Source organism: Akebia trifoliata, chromosome 16 (genome assembly GCF_017979445.1).
Source record: "Akebia trifoliata isolate Shusen 1 chromosome 16, ASM1797944v1, whole genome shotgun sequence".
In the NCBI taxonomy this organism is placed as follows: domain Eukaryota; kingdom Viridiplantae; phylum Streptophyta; class Magnoliopsida; order Ranunculales; family Lardizabalaceae; genus Akebia; species Akebia trifoliata.
Genome location: NC_141390.1, coordinates 26,217,999 through 26,239,704, shown reverse-complemented (window position 1 = coordinate 26,239,704; position 21,706 = coordinate 26,217,999). Strand labels below are relative to the sequence as shown.

Below are 21,706 nucleotides of genomic sequence, written 5' to 3'. Positions count from 1 at the left end.
GAGTTCGATCCTAATTTACCAAATGTACTACAATATTTGGAAAAAAAAAATCGATGCAAAAAATAAAGATAAAATCGATTTTTCACCTGGCTCATTTGTAAAACGATTAAAAACAATTCTAATAAGAAACGACGATGAAAATAAATGATAGAAACTCACTTTCATTTATCAAAATGCTTAATTATACAAAAACAATGATTAAAATCAGATTTAAGTGAATAATGTCCCCCACAAATTGATCAGAATACGATCTTTTGATGAATCTCTGAAAAAAAATCGTTTGATTATGTGGATTCAATTGAACTTTGATAGGATTTAATATGCTTCGAATCTGTAGAAGGGAAAAGTTGTGTTTGTTCAGTAAGTGTATGCGATAAAACATAAAATAAAATAAAAATCTAAAAGAGTATTTACGTACTTACACATTATTAAAATTTAACGTTTAAGTGAGTGTGTGGCGATCAAAAAAGTGGATGTCAATAGCACGCCAAGCCAATTTACACTGTATAGCTGTGACATTCGGCCCATGGGCCCACTCATCTTAGTCGTCCTAAAAAACAAGTTTCAGGATCTTGATCATTTTGAGCCCACAGAGGTAGGATTGGGCTCGAAATTTTCCAATCCACTACAATATTGTACGTGTAACATGCAAGAGTTGTATCTATGATTTTATAATTAAAAATACAACTAAAACACATTACAAGGTGACAAGTTTACTCTTATTTCTATTCTTTAATTTTCTTGATTTTATTATTATTTTGATATTTTCTCAGGTGAAATGAAATGGTGGAATCCATTTTCCCAAGATAATTTTTTCCAGGGAATTTCAATGCCTTTGAAAATCAAAGTCCCTGCAATCAAACATAACTCAAGATTTATGGGACTTGAAAACTTTGGAAAATTGAAATAAAAAACTAAAAACAAACTAAATTCACGAGTAATATATGATTTGTAACACATTTATTTGTTTTTGCAATGTGTTACTCCGTGTAATTGCTTACTATATCATGAAAGTTGTCTCCGGACTTTGTCTCATGTTGCCTCCGTTCTCTTATATTACTAGTTACATTTTGTGTGTGTGAGATATTTTTAACAGGTTTGCTTACGGGCTATCAACCCAAACATTGCACAACTTTGCTTCGAAAGAATATGCCCGTGGCACATAGGCATCTAAAACAATTGTAACAATCTGATGTAGGAAATAACAAGGTCAAAATGGGAGTGAAGTCTAGAAATGCAAAAGATTTACAGTGTGGATGGCTATGTTCCATGGGACTTAATTTTTTAAATTGAAACTTCTTTTTAAGGGAAATTACTAATAATGGGCCAAAATAGATTTAAAAATAACTAAGCCCAAGCCCAACCATATCCATATTGGTCAACGACTTGGGAACCGATATTTGGAGAGCTCGATTTGAACAACTTGGAACAACTAGGCCAACATGAAGCTTACTTTGTGGTTATAGTAATTAAGCCCAACCTTAGCACATCCATTGGTTGGTCTTCATGTCAAAGTCCAGAAGGTTCTTAATTCTCAAATAGCAAGCATGGTTTTAAATGTGGCACGAGACCAAGACAACTCATCTAATATGTCTTGGTATCATTCACCAACGAGACAGATAGATAAGTCAAACGTATTGGGCGAGATTTAAAACCATGGTTTATTTTTCTTATTGTTGAATGAGATGACTCAAATGTATCCGAAAACTCGTCCAAGACGATTTGATCTCATTCATGGACGATACAAGATGTCAAAACTAGTATTAAAACCATGATAGCAAGCACTAGCTCCTCGTGCCATTTCATAAAAAAGCAACAGAAAATTGAAACAAACTTTATTTTTTATGGGTAACCTGGACTTGAACCCATGAGCTCACTCAAGGTTGCTATTCAATGTGTCAAACCAACTGAGTTATGGGTGGTCTAAACCTGAGGATTGAAACAAGCATGGTGATCACTGTAGGTGTTCCTTCTGATCCTAATTTTTTTTTTTTAATCTTGGTACGATTATTGAACAAGGACAGAAATACCACAAGTAGATGCATCAGATCAAGCCCGCAATTAGACAACTGGTGCAAAACTCTTCGAAATATGATTTTTGTTTCCTAAAATGTGAAGATATCCCCTCTCATTAGATGAATAAGGCCACGTCATTTTCTCACGAGAGATTAAAAAAAAAACCCACACCAAGGTGTGGAGGAAATCCTACGATGTAATAATAATAATAATAATAATAATAATAATAATAGAGATTTTACTGCCACACCAACTTTTGCTAATGCCACTCCAATTCACACACATCTTAAGGCGGTGTTAGAAAAAGTTGGTGTGGAAATAGAAGTTCTCTAAAAAAAATCCACTCATTTTCAACTAGAGAAAGAAAATGCTATGAAAATAAGGATTTTTTCCTTTTTGACAATCTTTTGCACATATTTTACACTAGAACAAATATCTCTTTGCTTACTTAGCAAAGAAATCTATTTACAATAGAAGCTTAGATGTACATGGAGAAAATGAGAAGTAAAAAATCCAAAATACGTCAACAAATAAGGGAAATAATATATCGGCTTTGCACGTGCCCCGGGACTAGTCCTTGGATAAGACCATGGTTTATGGACTGGGTAAAACCCAGATAAAGGCCCGGTCCACTATCTTCGGGGATACTAGTTATCAAAAAAATAAAAAATAAAATAAGTGTGAGGGAGGGGTTTTGGAGGGAATATCTCAATTTCTTTTCTTTTATAAGTTATTATTCACAAAAAGCCCATGGATGAATTTAAAATTTCACAGAATCTCGGATTTACAAATCATATGAATCCACATGTATTATTGAAGGCATTCCTAAATTACAAAACTACCCTCATTAAGCTTTGTGCAAGTGATCATCTGAGATTATGTGAAATCCCCAATTCACTTTTCTGTAAGCAAGAAAATTTCTCAAAGACTAGTAACCTAACTCCAAAAGAAGGAGAACATGAAATCCAAAGAGGTCACATGTTTCAACCCTTCTTAAATGGGTAGATCATGTTTTTCTAATGAGTCGTGATGATAATCCGCCCCCCCCCCTCTGACATACGCCCCCATCACAAAACATTAGATCATTTGTCTCGAGCTGCACTAGAAAAAGATTTATGGGCAAATGATAAACGGTTCTATGATGGGGGTGTAGGGTTTGGTGTATCTTAGAGGGAGGCATCAGAAAGATCATTATTATTTTCTAATCTTACAACTAAAGCCCGATCACAAATCCTCCCAAAGAGTGCATATATATACTTGTATGTACATGATACTCTCCCACAATATCCAAACCCAAACCCCCCCCCCCCCATTTTCTTTTTAATTAAAGAAAATTTTAATCTAGATCAATTACATAAATGATTATGATTTCTCTATTCTATTCTATGAAGATTGAAGAGTTATGAAGAGTTATGTATTTATGAATTCACCATATAAGATCTTTTACTATTATCGTAAGTGTCAATGGATCAGTCTGATTCGGTTCTTAGGAAAGTTAGAACTATAATCACTATATTTTTTTTATTCTGATTCTTATTGTTGGTTTCGATTCCAATTTTAAAATAAGTGTTATTGGAATCGTCAAAAATCACAAATACCCATTTGGTTCCAGTTCTCAAGAATCGAATGGAAAAAAAAAAAAATTCAAATCATTATTAAAAAAATCCTTCTAAAAATAACATATTATCTACAAAGTATGAACTTAATAATTAATTTATTCCATAAAAAATATAATTTAAATGACTTTTTTCAAAAATTAAAAATCATATTCTTTACAAGTAATAAACTTTAAGAAGACATTAGTCATTTCAAGCTCCATTCTTTTAGTTTAAATGAAAAAATTGAAGAACTTAATATAATATATATGTTAATTTTAAAATATAGGAAAACTTTAAATCACTTATAATGTAAAAAATAAATCGATTCCAAATACTCATTGAATAGAATTTAATTAATGATTTAAATTTCTATTGATTTAGTTTCATATTAGACCTGACTCTAATTAATTCCAATAAAAAGAGAATTAGAATTGAGATTTAATTTTTAATTTCGATTCGGGTAAATGGGTACCCATTGAGACCCTAATCTCAACTCATAAAATTGAAGATTCAAAATCACCACCAATCAGCTTACAGTTGACCACTCTACCACCGAGATACTAAGGAACAATATACAAATTACAATGAATCAAATCTCTTTGAATAGAAGTCAAACCTTTGACCAATCACTTAACAGCCTATCACTCCATTAAACAATAAACAACATAAAGATTCGATACAAAAATATTTCCGTGTTTACGTGTCAAATAGAGATGATGATTTCTAACGAGCCCCAAAAGACTAATGGTGCGGCAGCCGATATTCTCAACTTTTTACAGAATAAAGAAGTGGTGTTCGTTACACATAAAGACAACCCAATAGTCTGAAACCAGCTACAAATGGACGGCTTAGATTGCTTGCGCCGCGTGCATGGATAAACGTTCCAAATTTTTTTTTTTTTTTCAAACCTTGGAAACAGACGCAACCCTTCATGCTTTTCTACACAATAGAACCGTTTCTTTTATTTTTATATTTTTTTAATTTTAAATATATATATCAAATAAAAACACACCGACTCACTTACTATATTAAAATGGAGAAAAAGAACTTTAATGAAGACTTAAAGAAACCTTTCTTGATCTTTTTGAACTGTTTTTTCATAAAGTAACTTCTTTCTTTTGTATTCTTTCCTTTACTTTGTTCTTATTTCATCAATAGTGGGGGTTTTCTAAGTCATCTCATATTTAATAAGATTATTTAAAGTACTTTTAATTAATGTGTATAAGCATGATTAAATAATTAAATATTATATTGAGACTTTTCATTAATGGGTCTAAGCCTAAGTTTAAATAATAATAATAATAATAATGGGTCCATTGAGGGTAGTGTTTCAATTATTATTTCCACATATAAGTCAATTTTTGACATTTTGCATTGTAACTATAAGGTCACGGGTTTAATTTCTGTTTACAAATCTAATATATTAAACTAAACTAACATCTATCTATATAGACTGCATGTCTACCTGATACTCCAAAAACATGATCCAGAATCATAGGAATGTAGAGAATACAATTTTAAGACCTTTAAAAATTAAAGAAAGAAATTTTAAAAAAGAAGAAGATATTTTTATTGATTGATTTTAGATTTTAAATTTGGGAGTTTAGTGACCATTCATTTTTTTAAGTCTAATTAGATCATACAAAAAAATATATTGGAATTTGTTTTTCACAATCAACTCTAAAGGCCTGAGGTGTCATATGGACCAAAGATTGGGTGAATTACCATTTCGTGAGCCAAATATGAAAAAATTTCCATTCCGGCTAAGTGTTCATTTTAATTCCCAAAATGTGAATGTGTGAGATTGCAAGTTTATTAAGTGACAAGATCGTAGGTTTAAAGTGACAATCTCACTGGTTTTTTTCCCCCAACACGACAATCTCGGTGGTTTATATAGTGAGGATCTGGCTACTTTTAGTGAACCTGTGAGATTGTCACTTTAAACCAATGAAATTATCTTTAAAATCATAGAGATCGTCATCGTTCACGTTTTGGGAATTAAAATGAACAGTAAAATTGAAATCGTAATTTCGTCAAAAGTTGATCACGTTTTCGTAAATTTCTTTAAAAAGAAGTTTAACATCGCATCCTAACTAACAAAAAATTAAGAATGCATTGGCCCTATTGATTTATTTTCATGAAACAAAGTTGTCTTACAAGCAGCACCCCTTTCCCCAATTTTCTTTGGTATTATTTAACTTGAGCTTGAAAGTTAAAGTAGATAAAATTTAGAGGTTGAAGATACATGAGCGTAAACTTTTTACCCAAGAAGAGGGTGAAGATGGCAGATTTGAAGAAGAAATATAGAAGGTTTTTGGCTAAAGAAAGAAGATGAGGGCATTTAGGTAATTTCTTCTTAGTCTATTAGACAAACGTCGTGGTCAAGATGCATGTCCTATTATGGTACTTCTTTCAACAATAAACACATTACACTGACATTATTTCCAAATGTACAATACATTGTATTTAGATATTAAAGATTGAGTTTAATATATTATATCATGTAATTTTTCAATTTAGTTAACTAGATTTATTGGAAACATAATAAATTTTCATACTAATCAAATCTGAATATCAAAATCTCTCCTAGTTATAACTCATATCTTTTGTTGAAATAATCACATTTGAGAAAATCTATTAGTAGCTTTAATAGTAAATAAAAAATAGAAATCCGCATAAGTTAGTTTGGACATGAGAAAAGAAGAGCAATAACAAAAGATAAGTTTAGGAAAATGAAAAATGACATTGATGGAGATAGTAAAAAAGAGATGTCAGAAACGTGTCTTTACTGCTACTGAAGATATAGTTGATGACATAATCAAATGATGAAATATGAATTACGTTACCAAATCCATTTAATGGGAAAAAGTGTCTTTGATTTAAACATAAATGAATCTCTTAAAATCTAATTTCATTATATCAGCTTTTACTAATAAAATTATATACATTTGTGTCGGTCGCATCTTCTAGAGATCATTCATACTATACCCAAGATACCTTAGAATTTTGTGTCTTTGATGTTCTTGTCCTTGCTCCACGTCGTAGTTACGTACAACATAGTTCTTTACACATTCAATGAATTCTCGAATTTTTTTTTCGAAAGGTCAAGATTTGAGGGCAATAAAATAGACGATAAACCAATTGGATAAACTTGATTCAGTTATTGTTGCTGAATCATCCCATCCCATTGACTAGACATGTTGATAAATTATTCCTTTGTGTATATATATATATATATATATATGAGTGTAGCTTACTAGTAATCAATTTTGTTGTTACCAAGCAATAGAACACCATATTAGTTCTTCACCTAATCAAAATAATGATCAAATAATGTGTTGTGTAATTTAACGTCATGCAAGGGTATTTTGAAAATTTAGAAAACAAACTAATGCGGATTTCCATCAACAATACTCATCGATCTCTCATTATAGTAATATGTAATGAAAGGGTACTTTTATAATTTTTAAAATTAGCCAATTAGTTTTGGATCAACGATACTCATTCGGCCTTCTCTCATGATAATAATAAAGACATGGTAAGTGGATCATTTGTCCTATATATGCAAATTGAAATCATGCAGATTTTTAGCCAAATTAGAGTATTGTTGTGCTTATTTAATACAGTAGAGAGGCATTATTTAAAACAAATAAAAAATGGATTTGTGTCAACAATACTCACCCTTCTCTCGTTCAAACAGTATGGATTCGCTAACAACATTTAAGTTACATTGGTTCCTAAAATCTCCATAAGAATTGCGAATTACGATCATCATCATCGCTCACAATGACATGTCCCGACCATTTGGTTATTGTTCAGTTTTACTTGAACCATATACTTAATTTGTTTAGTCAATCTACATCATTACCATATGTCTCTCTTCTAACATTTAAATCCTTATGTATGCTCCAAACCTTCTCTTCTTAAGAATGATGTCCTCTACTTTCATTGTGCATCTAAACATCTCAAATGACTTTCATTTATCAGAACACCTACTAGATTCAATGGGATGTACTAGATTCTAATATCGTTTCACTCATTTATCTCAACATCCTCATCATCTCCGTTAAATTTATCATTCTAGTAATTAATTAGTCAAATTAGGCTATTTCTCACTTGAAAACAGTTGCAATTTTTTAAACAAAGATTACAATTATAATTGTGAATGAACATTAAACTACCAAGGCACATAGACCAACTATTGAAGCTAATGGTAGATTCTATTCCATAAAGGAAGGTGGAAAGTAATTGAACAAAGGCCTAAGTTGGATGGAGGAAGAAGGTTGCAAAGACTTCTAACCATTGATGTTGTCCTATGCTTCCAATCAAGAGAACATATTGTCTAGCTATTTGCAGACATGATCATAGGATAGTTGTATTTGTATTTGGAAAATTATCCATGTTAGGCATATATAGACCTACTTTTAAGACATAAAGTGGTCCAATGAAGATTCAAAGTCCCAATGTGGGGGAAAGATTTTTGTTTTAAATTAGGGTATAATCCTATCATGTTTATAGCACTAAAGCATCATTTATCAAGAGATGTTGGGAGTCCAATATCTTGGTCAAGTTTTTTTTTTCATATTAAAGATAATATTAACCTTGGAATTGCCACATAAATTTTAATTCAAGAACACTGTGAGCCGCACGAGTTAACGCCCATCGGGATTGGGTACCTTTCAACATCATAATTCTTTAATCTAATTAGGGTTACCTTCTAAAATAACATCTTTAGAACATAAAGTAACTAGTGTGGAAAATAACAACAAAGTGTCCAAAAGCTTCCATATTTTGCTTACATGATTCTTCTAGGTTCTATTTTGATGTAAAAAGTACCTTGGTGACATTGAATTTGGTAGTTCAACAAGCATAATAATTCAAAATGACCAAAATGAAGGAGAAACACTTTTAACTAATTTGCATTGATTTGGGGGTTTAAGAGAAGGCAAATACCACATTAGGCTTACCAATTTATTCTTAGTTTTTCTTTGTATTTACATCATAGAGCATAGATAATTTATCTAATTAAGAGAAGAAGATGAGTCACTCCCTCATCATCCTAAGAGCGAGAGCTTGAAGTTCTCCCAAGTCATTGTGTGACAATCTTTTCTTTGTAAACGGTTGGAATGGAAGATCATCTCTGGTGTGTATCTCTTGCATTGTAATTCCACCATTGTTGCTATCACCAGAGTCGAGAGAGCTTTGAGGGGAGATCGAATGCATATATGTTGGATAAGTCGGTTGGTGTTGAGTTCCACCTATGATGTTTCCCATCCAATGGTTCTCTAAAGACTGGGAATGATCAACGAGGTCGTTTGCCAATTGAGCCTTCACTTGCATCAGTTGAGCTTGCAAGCTAGCAACCTATGCCAAGAAATAAACAAAATTCTTAGAAAATATAACTAACTCTATTATATCTTTAAACTTAAAGATGAAACATAAGCTTTTTTACATCATCGTCATCTAAGTCCCATCCCATCCCAAAAATCCGTCATGGGTGAACAAATCTTCTTCTTCCATTCAATTATGTCTAAAGTCATGTCACATATTATTGCAAATTGTCCTCGTATCTGCTCTCTTGACATCAATTCACATTTTTTTGGGTCTTCTCTCTCCCAATTAATGCAAGTTTCTTTTAATTTAGCGTAAGTTCTAATTAAGAGAGAGAGAGAGAGAATCAATCTTGGGATTGAGACCCATATATAGTCCACTTAATTAGAACAAAAACAACTAGGGGCATCACCTGTTGTTGAAGAGCAAAAATATGTGCCACACAACCATAGACAGGATCTTTGATTCTAGCTTGAGCTTCATAAGCAATAGTGACAACTGCTTCACATCGATCGGCTATTGGCATATGCAACAACATTTTCGAAACATTGCTAGCACCAAACACCTTATGAATCGCCGCGAATTGAGCTGAACCTTGCTCCGAAGAGAAGTATGGAGCAAATATACAATCCGAAGCACATTTTCTCCGAAGAAATTTGCATGCCCCACAAGGAGAACCAGTTCCAGAAGCCATATAGCTAATAAGAGAGAAAGATAGGTCTCTAGAGAGAAGATCACACAGAAATTGTACTAAAAAGTTGACCAAGGGCACCAAAACAAGTGGGTTTGTTTGATGTCAATGGAGACCAAGAGGTCCTTATAAGGGATTGAATGGGGGACATAGAAGGTTTGAGTGTAGGGTTTAAAGGGTACATTTATTAATGAAAATTCAAGATGAAAGGGGCCTTATGGTTCTATGGGTTTTTTTATTTTTCATTTTTTTAATATTAAATCTTTGAATTTTTCCACCGATCGCCGCACTTGATGACTGATACCATCAGTTTGCTTTCTCTTGTTATTTTACTGACACGTGTAGGTTAAATTTTACCAATTTTTTAAAATTTATTTAGAGATTTTTTATTTTATTTTATTATTATTTTCGTTGTTTGTTTATGAGTATTTTAATGTTGTAATATTAAATAAAGCTCAGAAAATCGTGGATGACTAACCCAAGACAGAAGTGCACGCTTTGCTTTTAATGAGGCTTGGAAATTGAATCAGATGGCCATGAAAACAATGTGCACTTCAAATCTTTATTTTTTGGTACATTTTTAGTCGTTAGATTGGGGGACAACCTTTGCCTTGTCAAGTCCACTAAATTAACGGCCATGATCAAACTTTGATAGTTTAGGGTACTGTTACAGATCTGATTATTCTACTTCATTGTTCAACACGGGGTCCATATGAACCTTAGATCAACAAGTCCCGCAAAACTTTGAGTTTGAATTTATTTCACACCTTTATATTTCTGTCGAATTATAGAATATCTCCTTGAAAATGCCACTTGTAATCCAATGTAAAGGGTTCCTTAAAAAATTTTAAGTAATTTTATAATTTAACATGATCTTCTTAAAATGATATAAAATAGCATTTTAAGGCGAGATTGAACGTGATAGAGTCGTAGAGCCTATGCTCATACTTCGACAGTTTTTGTGGTCTCGCTTATATTACGTTATAGGCTCCGAGCCTAATTAAAGGAAGAAGATTGACTTGGATTGCATAATTGGTTTAAAATTTTCATTATCCCCTAATAAAATTCTTGATTTGATAAAGAAGTATATAGTTCTAGATAAAATTAAATGGAGGAATTAATAAGAATCTTAATCATTCGATGATGATGTTTAATTAGTTCTTAATCATTTTGCTTTGGGTGGGAAAATTCCAACTCCATAACTAGGATAATCGGGTCGAGCTAATGCTTTAAGAACAAAACCAACGACTAATCAAAATCTTGCAACATTGGCAGTTAATCGATTTGCTTTTGTTATAGAATTTCAAAAAACAAAAAAAATCTGACTAATTTACTAGTGAAACAACCAAGCTTTTGATTTTTGCTAATATGTTATTCTTGCCTATTTTCTTCTATTGTTCAAAGTGTAGGTGAGTCAAATTTTCATTATTTTTTCAATAAGTTATCAATAAGGCCATTGGACTAAATAACATTGAGATTAAGTATTTTCTTTTTTCCTTAAGTACCTCCTTTTTAATAGTTCAATTCTACCAATATGATTAGATTGTTACAGAATTTTCAAGTAGAAATCATTAATTAATTGTCTTGGTAAAATCTTATCTCGAAGTAGATTTTTTTCTCTCAAAATTTTGTATTTTAAATCGATTCATAAAATCGTTTGTTCTCTAGGTTCAACGATTAATGGACCATTAGTCATGTAAAAACTAATTTTTTTTTTACATAATTCAATTATATTTTTAACTAGATCAACATTATTCTCAATGGATTCAATTTTTAGAACACTTTTAATTATTATTTATAAATATAAAAATTATTTGTTATTCAAAACAAAATTATACTTGTTCAACGAGCCAAACCCACCCAACCCATCCAAAAATAAGTAACTTGGGTTAACCCGAGCTCAACCTAAATTTAAAAGCTCAAGCTCGGATTGAAGGTGGGTACCCTTCAATTTACCCAATCGCCCAGGTGTGTAACCGTACATCTCAAACAAGACCAACCATTTAACTTAGTTTAAAATTATTTGTATATAAATAAATATAAGTTTTCTTGTTATAAATAGATTAGAAGATGTTAAATCACAAATTTATATTTATATATAAACAAACAATTGATATTATAATTATTAAAAATTGAAATAATTTAATTTGACCCATATTTTAAAAATATCAAACTAGCCAATGTGATGGATGATTCACAACTTGACCATGATTTTGGTTGTTGGCTAATTAATGATAATTAACTAATAAAGAGTATTTTAATGAGTAGGACCAGGACTACAGATAAGACAAACGAGAGAAAGAAGTAATGGGCCCAATGAAGAATTATTAAATTATTAATTTGGGCCCACTAGTTCTAACAATAATAATAATGCCTACATCACACATTATCACAACCATCAACGTGTCCTTGATGCAAAGAATCATTGCTGTCCCATTGTCTCTAATCCTGTTGTTGGCCAGACCAGGAAAGTGAGTGTTATTGTTACAATCCCTTCAAGCCCATGGAAGGTTCCAATCAATAGTTCAATCAAACGGTTAGAAATCACTAATCAGGACTACTGATCTTTGTTTGTGTAGGTCAGAGGACCCAAAAGTGTGCCACGTGTCAATCTGTTTTCTGGTGTTCTATGGTGTGGAGAGGTTGAAGAGAATCTACTAAAGTAAAAGTTTATTTCTTCTATTGGGCTTCAATAATTTTTTGTTGGATTTATTTATAAAAAAAGCCCAAATCATTACAGTCAAAATATCAGCCCATTTTCAATACCATAGCTCAATATAAGATATCAAAGTCCAAATCATTGCAATCAAACTATCAGCCCATTTTCAAATCAAATCAGAAGGCACTAGGCCCAAAATGAGCCCAAAGATTGAGATCAACAACTGATCATGATCCAAGTGATCAAATTCTTGTTAGCTCAAAGAGCTTTTTTGAATATGTGATTAATATCCAATCCCCTAAGCTACGAAATCCTTCGTGATCATGCACCCAATGGCCTGAATGGGCCATTTATCCTTTTTAAGGATCATCGGCTTCGATTGAGCCTATTGTTGCTTCTTCATCACTTCTACTCCACTTTTCTTGGGTTAAGTAATTTCCTTCTTCATTTTAGATTTTTTTACTTCATATTTCATTAAACTCAGCGCAAAATAATATTGGTTACAGATCTGTAAACAAATTTGAACAATTCAGTTCCAATTTACGCTCTGATCTCGATATCTTATTTTAAGAATAATTGAGATGAAAACATGACTATCTTGTCTTTGGGTATGATTGCAAAAAAAATAAAGGTTGATCGAGCTAGGTAGCCTTCTTATTCTCACTAGATTGAGATCAAATCTTGATTTAATTAATTAATAATTCATTCCATAATATTTTTTATATATTAATTCTTGTAAATGTCAACAAGCTCGATAAATTATTTACAACTAAAACCTTTAAGAGTTTAGAATGTTACAATGTATTCTTTTAAATTTAGTCCCATCACCATCATGGTTTTAAAACTCGGTTTCATGTCTCGTCTCGGACGAGTTTTCCCATACGTTTGAGACGTCTTGTTTAAAAAATAAAAAAATTGAACGTGAGGTATTAAATCTCAATCAAAAAAGTAACTTGTGAGTTGGTCTCGTTCAGCTCCGATACCGAGTTAACTCGGGTGATACGTCGTGGTCTTGGACGAGTTTTAAAACCATGATCACCATACAATATCCCTAATTAGAAAATGAATTATATTACTGTTTAGCGCCTATGACTTATAATTTGTTTTACCTTACAAATGCTACTGATTGCATGGGAAAGAAACGAGTTTCTTGTGGCAGCAAATTGAATGAGATACCTCTCATGCCTTCCCTATGATCATTACCAGCTTAAAAGAAACATGACAAACTCGTGAAGGTATTTTATCGTACAGTATTACTCAAGAACTATATTTCACCCCATGATAAACGAGTACCACGTCAAAGTTGTGTCATCTTGCATGAATGGTCAATAACACTAGAAATTTGAATTATATGTAAAAAAATAATTATATTAAATAAGGAAAGCTACTTTACATGGACACATAAATCATTTTTTTTTTTTTGCTTTAGAGAGGGTGGGGGAGCATGTAGTCAATGCAAATGATAAATGAGATACATGAACACATTCAAAATTTGATAGACCAAGACGTCGAGTTTTTCATTGTCAAATTTTTTTTTCAATAGATCGGAACCGTGGATGATGAGAGAAATTTGGTGTCTTTTAAGGCATCGAATTGAGAAACATAAAAAATTTCAACAGTCATGAGCCATCAAAATGTGATTTCTAAAATTTGTGGGCTTTGGTTCATGAATTTTCTTGTCAAAATTTCTAGTTTTCAATAGTATTTTAGGGCTTCCATTCTTCAAGATGTCCAAATTTTCAAACAAATCAATTGGTTTACGATCCTCCAACTCTTCTCTTTTGGACTCTTGATCTCCCGACCCCTCTCCTTGGATGTTATTGACAAGGTGGACTCTGATTCTTTTAAGATTGAAAAATGAAGCCCTAATGTGGTGTCTATCTAATATGGAAAATAAAAGAAATGAAGGAGGTTGGAGATGTGAAAGATAGTGAATTGTGAGTTGCAGAGTGCTCTCTATTTTTGCATGTCGAAGAAAGTGATTTTTTTAAACACTCTCCTCAGACTTTAAGAGGGGTTTTTTTTTTATAATCCCTAGTTTGGGACATGTGTCATCATACTACGGCTCCTGATTCTTGCTACGTGGGGTCTGAAGCAGACGGGGGCTGCCGACTTTATCTTTGGTTGTTGTGCCCCCATGCATCATGAATGTTAATACTTAAGTTTGATTAGTAGTATTTCAATACATTCATTGCTGAGTTGATTTGATTTCATTGTTTGATGGTTGGCAAGTCAAAAAACGCCATTGTCGACACTATTCTGATAATTACTCACAGATATCGCATTTAATACGAAGATTTTTCGTGTGATCGAGGTCTGATCACCATAAATTTCTTGTCTTATTTTGCTTGAAGTTTACTATCAAGCTAATCAAAACTTTGCTCTAAAATGCTCACTCAGCTGATTGGACTTACTAACCTCCAAGCCCTATTTTTTTAATTTTTTTAATTTTTTTATATTTTGGTTCTGGTGATTTGATTTCTTGACAAACTATGTGATTCTTTGAGTTTGATAGTTCACTTGACTGACGCCATATTACCTGACCCATGTAATCTTTAGACTTCGTTGGAAGTGTCTAATATTCGGATTGAGCCCAATGGATTAAGAAGGACGCGTGTCCTTATCTTGTGGTGTGACTGAATGGGCTCCAAAATGATTTTTTAACAAAGTTAGCACTATCAATTGTAATTTCCTTATTAGGGTTGTAGACATCTATTTTTTCTAGATTGAGTCCGAAAGCCCCAAAATCCTTTCGAAAATGGACTTGACCCAAATTTTTTTTCAAAGGGGCATCAAAGTCCATCATTAAAGATAGCCAAATGTCTCAAAGGGTCATGATGAGAGAATGCGGAGTCGAAGTGGTTCAACACCAAAATTTGAGTGGTCATAATTATGGTCATAATTACCCTCACTTTTATATTTAAATTTAATATAATCAACATCATTTTAGTAAAAAAAGACAAGAAAATTACCACCCACAACTCTAAAAGTACATTGCTTTGATTTTCAAAATTACAAAAATATCTTATTTTACTATTTAATCTAAAAAAAAATTTAATCAATATTTTAAGTTTAAAAAAAAAACCCTTTTGATACATCTGCCTTTCCACGTGCCACCTTCTAGTTACCCTATAAAGAGAAAACTTGAGATCAATGTGCGGGTCACTCACTCTAAGGTGTTTTTTCTACTTTATTTTCTCTTTCATATCTACTCATTATGAGTTACTATTATCCAGGGAACTTTTATAAGTTTTATGGAATTATTTCTATATCAGGAAAATTTTATATTTTCCTGTAATGCCTTTTGAAACTTTATAATTTATAGTGTGAAACTGACATGATGTATCTAAAAGTAATATAATCATTCAAATAACTTTATTAGTTAAAAAAAAGTAAGCAATATCATTAGATAAAAAAACACATGGATCGATCCTATAATCAATCCAAAATAAAGATACCGACTCACTAAGTTGGTTAGAGTCTGTGAGTTTGAGACACGTAAAAGCAGAAAAATTCGTTGGGCCCACGAACCGCAGAAACTGAATTTCAACAGTCTAGAGTTATCTTGATCCATCGAATTGACAATGAAAATTTTGACTTCTTAGTCTGTCGAATTTTATGAAATTAAATAGTCTTAGGTCGTCGAATATAAAAAATTTTCACGTTGTGATACCACGAACTGGATTTGAGACTCACCTTTGTGAACTTACCTTTGTGAACTTCATTACTAACCACAAATTTCGATTGTCTAGATAGAAAGATATAATATATTAAGTGTTGTAACCTTTGTGAACTTCATTACTAGCCACAAATCTTGATTGTCTAGATTGAAAGATATAATATATTAAGTGTCGTAACATTAACCAAATGATTTCTATGAAAATGATTGAAAATGGACCAACTGCTGATGATCAAATCTCCAAATTATGTCGCAATCATTTTATTCTCTTAAGTGGATCAATATTGCTCTAATATACAATTATAAATGTAATGTGTCCACACATTTTATGGACGAAATTTTTTGTCAACTCTTTTCAAACAAGCCCGTATGCTATATCAACTAATGTGAAAATTGTTGTTTGGATAAAGCTTTTATATATATATATATATATATATATATATATATATATATATATTGGATTGTTGTATAAAGACCATACTTTTAAAATTTAATTTTTTTGACTCAACTCGAATGATTATTAAGATGGTCAAGTTGATGACTTGTGAGTTGACTTGGATGAGTCAAATAATAATTTTTTAAATTTATTAAAAATTAAATAATTTTCTTGATTTAAAATAAACAATAATATTTCTCTTCGTTTTTTTTCTCTAAAAATTATACTAAATGTAGCCACGGTCAAGTTTTTTTACTAGGCTCTATTTTTTTTTAACTGACTCGATAGAATCAATGAGTTGACCCGGTGAGTTAATATCATCAAATTTTGAGATCGTGTCACCTCAAAATCCAATTAAGTCGAGTCAACTCGACAAATTTCAAAACTTGACATAGACAACTCAAAGTCTCAAACATCCGTAAATTATTAATCTTATTTTTAAATCACGGTACTTAAATCTATAATCAACCATATGACCAGTGGCGGAGCCAGGATTTTCTTGTAGTGGGGGCAAACTATGGGTAGTTATATAGTTGAAGAACTTGAATGGTGGGAAAATTATTTATGCTGGAAAATATGATTGGAGGGAGGTGAGGGTGTGCGGGACAAAAATTTGAGGTAGATGAGGGTGTGGGGGCAAATGGGGAGAGAGGTGAGGGAGTGAGGACAAATGGGGCATGTAATTAGTTGAAAATATAGGGGTGTCTAAAAATTCTGTGGGGGCAATTGCCCCCACCAGCTCCTTACTAGCTCCGCCCTGACCATATCTCCCATTAAACTCTCATGGAAGAAATCTTCTTATTTTTCGAAAGTTTATGAGTTTTACTTTAAAATTTTATTTGTAATAAACATGGAGAACTGCTATTGCCACACCAACTTTTACTAAATTCACATTAATTCTTATGTAAATTATCAAAGAATTACACACAATTGGTATGGTGTTAGTAAAAGTTGGTGTGGCAATAGTAACTGTCTAAAAAATAGTATCATTAAAATAGTTCATTCACATATATCCTTTTAATTAGTGACATCTTTAGGCAATATTACTTGAGTATTAAATAATAACAATAATTATTAATATTAGGTGAAAAGTAGCAATTTCACATGATATAAACTATCGAACTCTCTTCACTTGTTTACTAAGTGAAACTTAGGTAAAAAGGAAAGAGAGATTCCATTGCCACACCAACTTTTTCTAGTGCCGAACCAATTTATATGTTAATCATCAAAGAATTAAGCATACATTTAGAGTGGCGTTAGTAAAAGTTGGTGCGGCAATAAGCTCTCAAAAGAAGAAAAAAAATCTATGTGGAGCTAATGATTCTTAGTAGGATTAAAATAGAATTTCAATACTTTATAGAGAGTCTTATTCCTATACTCCGGGGCATAGTTAGCAATTTGGAGGACAGGGAAAAAATGGTACGGAAATAATCGGTACCATTCGGAATAGTGATGCATTGGTTTGCTTGAAAATTCAGCGAAAAAAAATGTAGGATGGTAAAAATACAATACGAAAATAGTTCAAGAATGATTTGGATCCAACAATTTTTAAAATTTTTAAAAATTCGAATATATATAACATATGATATGACCTAATAATTCTAATCTACTAATCAAATTATCAATATTTAAATTAAAAATATCTTAAGTAAACAAATAAACAATCCACAATCACATTCATCTAATAAAATATATATTTGCAATTAAAGATTTAGTTTTAATCCATCTAATAATCAATGTAAATGAAAAGTATCAAATATGATATACTAATTAATGCCAAAATCATCATGTCCCAAGACCTAATTAAATTAAAAAAAAAAAAAATTATTGTCGTTTCTAAAAAGTTATTAATACAAAGTAGACGAAAATTTCACCGAACAACGAATGGCCAACGAGTAAATTTCACGATGAGTCGGTGGGAGCGATTTTCAACTTAGGATTTTCCCCTTCTCTTGAGTCTTGAGTTTTGAAGTGGGAATATGAAAATAAAATATATTTTAATAAAATACTTACGAAATATATGTATAAATTGTGATTTAGTTGTTGGGATTCAAAGATCCGCGAATTAATCTGAATCTTTGAATCCAACGACAGTTCTGATTCGGAAGAGTAATATATGTCTAATTCGTGAATCAATCGCGAATTTACTAACTATGCTCCAGGGAGGAGGTTAGCTACCCAACTCCACTCTCCCCATGTGACACACATTTTTTTAAAATATTAAATATCAACTTGATTGGAGAATTCTACCAGTTGACTGTTGACATTTTCCAATATAGGATCCCACAAGAAAAACTCTAAAATCAAATGTCTGAAAACAACCCATGTGGTTAGGGTTTGATGTTGGTGGGTCAAATGTCACAATTATTTGCCACGTGTTTGCAAGAGAGACCTTGAATTAAGTTGTTACGGAGAAATATAAAATGAAAAGAACCTCCGGAAGTGAGCAAAACTTAATCATCCTTTTTTTTCTTTTGGTAATTTTGACATACCCTGGGTTTTGGTGAATATTTGAGATACCCCTTATTTTTTCAAACTGACAATATGCACCCATGATCGTGGTTTTTGATGAGAAATTGACAGAAAACACTCTAAATACCATCATCTCCAACTTGTTCTTTGATTTTTTTTCTCAAATATATAAACTTCATGATCTTCAAGCTATAGGTAAAAGCTTGAGTATTAATTTGGCAACCTTTGACCTTTACCCACCTTTATGTAGAACATGGATTTTAAACTCGTTCAAGATCAAGACGTATCGCCCGTGTTAACTCTGTATCGTAGCTAAATGGGACCAATTCACAAAGTCATTTTTTGATCAAGATTTAGGACTCACGTACATTTTTTTTTTATTTGTCTCACGAGACGTCTCAAACATATCGGAAAACTCGTCTGAGACAACTTGGTATCTGGCCTAGATGAGACGAGACGTGAAACCAAATTTAAAAACCATGATGTAGAGAGCTGTGGACCCAAGTGCCATGAAATAGACTTTTTTAATAATATAGGTACGTAAAAATCAATCTCATTGGTGATCCAATTTTTATCATTTGGAATGAAAAAAAAAAAACTTTTAACAATTGGATTTGAGTAAGTTTTTTTGTTTTCTTTTTCTGTTTGTTTTTATTCTCTTGGATCTAAATTGAGAGCTATAAAGATGGAGAGATTGAGGAATATCTTGCCCATGCACCATAGAATAATTTATAGATGGTTAAAGTGGAGGTATACTTCACGGATGCTATATAACATATGTATACCAATTAAATGAAAGAAAATTTTTAAATGATGATAACTAAAAACTATTGAATAAAATTTTTTAGATTTAGTCGTTGTTTTTTTTTTTTTTTTTAACAATTTTTATATATAATGTCAGTTCGTGACCATTTTGACCAAGTGCTAATGTTTTATGACGATGAATGTTGGATGGATCAAAAAGCATCATGTTAATAAATTGATCGTAGTAGAGATGAGGATGATGTCGACATTGTTGCCCCCATCACGACTCAAGACTTTACAGATGCTTAGCAACTAAGTCTCTTTCAGTAAAACTTCCAAGGAGGTGAGTCAAAATATTTATTTTAGGGAGGAGAAGTAAGATATTAATAATTACAAAAGAAGGCAAATGAAAAATGAATAAAAAAAATCCCTTTTTAATTTCCCCCGTTCCTCCTCCTCTGTCATCCGTTGAAATGTCAGGTAGCGAGAAAACGACGTGCTCTCCACCTGCCCACACTCACATAGCCCCACAAAACCCTAATTTCCAACACCCCCTAAAAAGGATAGATCATAGAGAGTAGACTTCAGAGAAAAAAAAAAAAAAAAACATGGAACAAAAGCCCACCAAAATTGAGGAAGAAAGAGAGAAATTCTCTTCGTCTTCTTCTTCTTCTTCTTCTTCTTTCTTTTATGAGTTCTCTTGGTGATTAAAGAAACTAGCTAAAGAGTTTTATTCTTCTCTATGTGTTTGATTCTATAAAGGGTCTTGCTTTTGTTTCTTAGTTTGTTCTTCTTCACTTTGATTCCACTACCAATTACACTTTTTTCTCTGTTATTACAATAGTTTTGTTCCTTTTGAGCTACTGTTTTGTTGTCGATCTCTGAAGGAAAGGAATTATATATATAGTATCCGTAGACGTGATCTAAGCGTTTCTTTAATTTGCAAAACTGGCGAATCGGTGGTGGACCGGACAAGTAGGGCTGCCGGGTGTTGAACCGGCAGAGAGTTCTCCTGGTTTGAGAAAGCACGATCTAGAGATATCGATGAACGAAAACAGCATGAGTGGCGGTAGAGGAGGAAACGAAGACGATGAAAGAGAGAACGGCGATGAACCGAAAGAGGGTGCAGTTGAGGCTGGGAACCGTCGACCGAGGGGTCGGCCAGCTGGCTCAAAAAACAAGCCAAAGCCACCAATCTTTGTGACTCGGGACAGCCCGAACGCACTCCGAAGCCACGTGATGGAAGTGGCAGGTGGGGCCGATGTAGCCAAAAGTGTAGCCCAATTCGCTAGGAGGCGGCAGCGCGGTGTTTGTGTACTTAGTGGAAGTGGCACAGTGGCCAACGTTACACTACGACAGCCAGCAGCCCCGGGTGCGGTGGTTGCACTACACGGCCGATTCGAAATACTATCTTTAACCGGTTCATTTTTACCTGGACCGGCCCCGCCTGGTTCAACCGGATTGACAGTTTACTTGGCGGCCGGTCCGGGTCAAGTAGTAGGAGGTAGCGTGGTCGGCACGCTTACTGCTGTGGGCCCAGTTATGGTGATTGCCGCAACATTCGCCAATGCTGCATATGAGAGGCTGCCCGTTGAGGATGATGATGATGCAGGGAGTGCTGGACAGGGACACCTGGTGGGCGGTGGAGGGAGCCCACCGCCCGATATTGGTGATGGTATCGGACAACCACATCTTGGGCTGCCCGATCCATCATCAATGCCAATTTATAATCTGCCACCAAACTTGCTTCCTAATGGTGGACAATTGAACGACCCTTATGCTTGGGCTCATGCTGGTGCCCGACCACCTTATAATTGAAGAATCAAATCAAGACAGAGAGAGACAGATTGATTCTTAAATTTTCCCTTAAAGAAGTAGTGAAAGAACATAGAATGGGAGAAGAAGAAGAGAAATTATCGGTTTAGATGTATATTTTACTTCTTTAATTTCATCTTTTTTTTTTCTTTTCTTTTTTTTTTTGCTTTTAATCACATGATGGTTAGTTTCACTTTTAGTTGTTTCTAATAATTTAGCTCTGATCATTTTCATTTCTATGTTTTTTTTTTTTTAATCTATTATG

General features: G+C 32.8%; 1 protein-coding gene and 1 pseudogene across 1 annotated transcript; one reads left to right on the top strand and one right to left on the bottom strand.

The window, feature by feature from the left end:
* Positions 1-8,489: 8,489 nt before the first annotated feature.
* LBD16 (lateral organ boundaries-domain 16) lies at positions 8,490-9,869 on the bottom strand. Its single transcript, XM_086428428.1, has 2 exons — positions 9,358-9,869; positions 8,490-8,978 (listed from the first exon to the last, which is right to left on the bottom strand). Exons 1-2 carry the CDS (start codon positions 9,637-9,639, stop codon positions 8,658-8,660), a joined length of 603 nt encoding a protein of 200 aa, XP_086284554.1. The 5' UTR covers positions 9,640-9,869; the 3' UTR covers positions 8,490-8,657.
* A 10,235-nt stretch (positions 9,870-20,104) lies between these two features.
* On the top strand, positions 20,105-21,706 carry LOC147383081 (AT-hook motif nuclear-localized protein 20 pseudogene; annotated as a pseudogene).

What these genes read in the sequence shown, in the direction of transcription:
- LBD16 (XM_086428428.1), bottom strand. Translation starts at nt 9,639, where the DNA reads ATGGCTTCTGGAACTGGTTCTCCTTGTGGGGCATGCAAATTTCTTCGG. An exon ending in TTTTTGCTCTTCAACAACAG is followed by an intron (nt 8,979 to 9,357) that starts GTGATGCCCCTA and finishes TTCTTGGCATAG; the next exon opens with GTTGCTAGCTTGCAAGCTCA.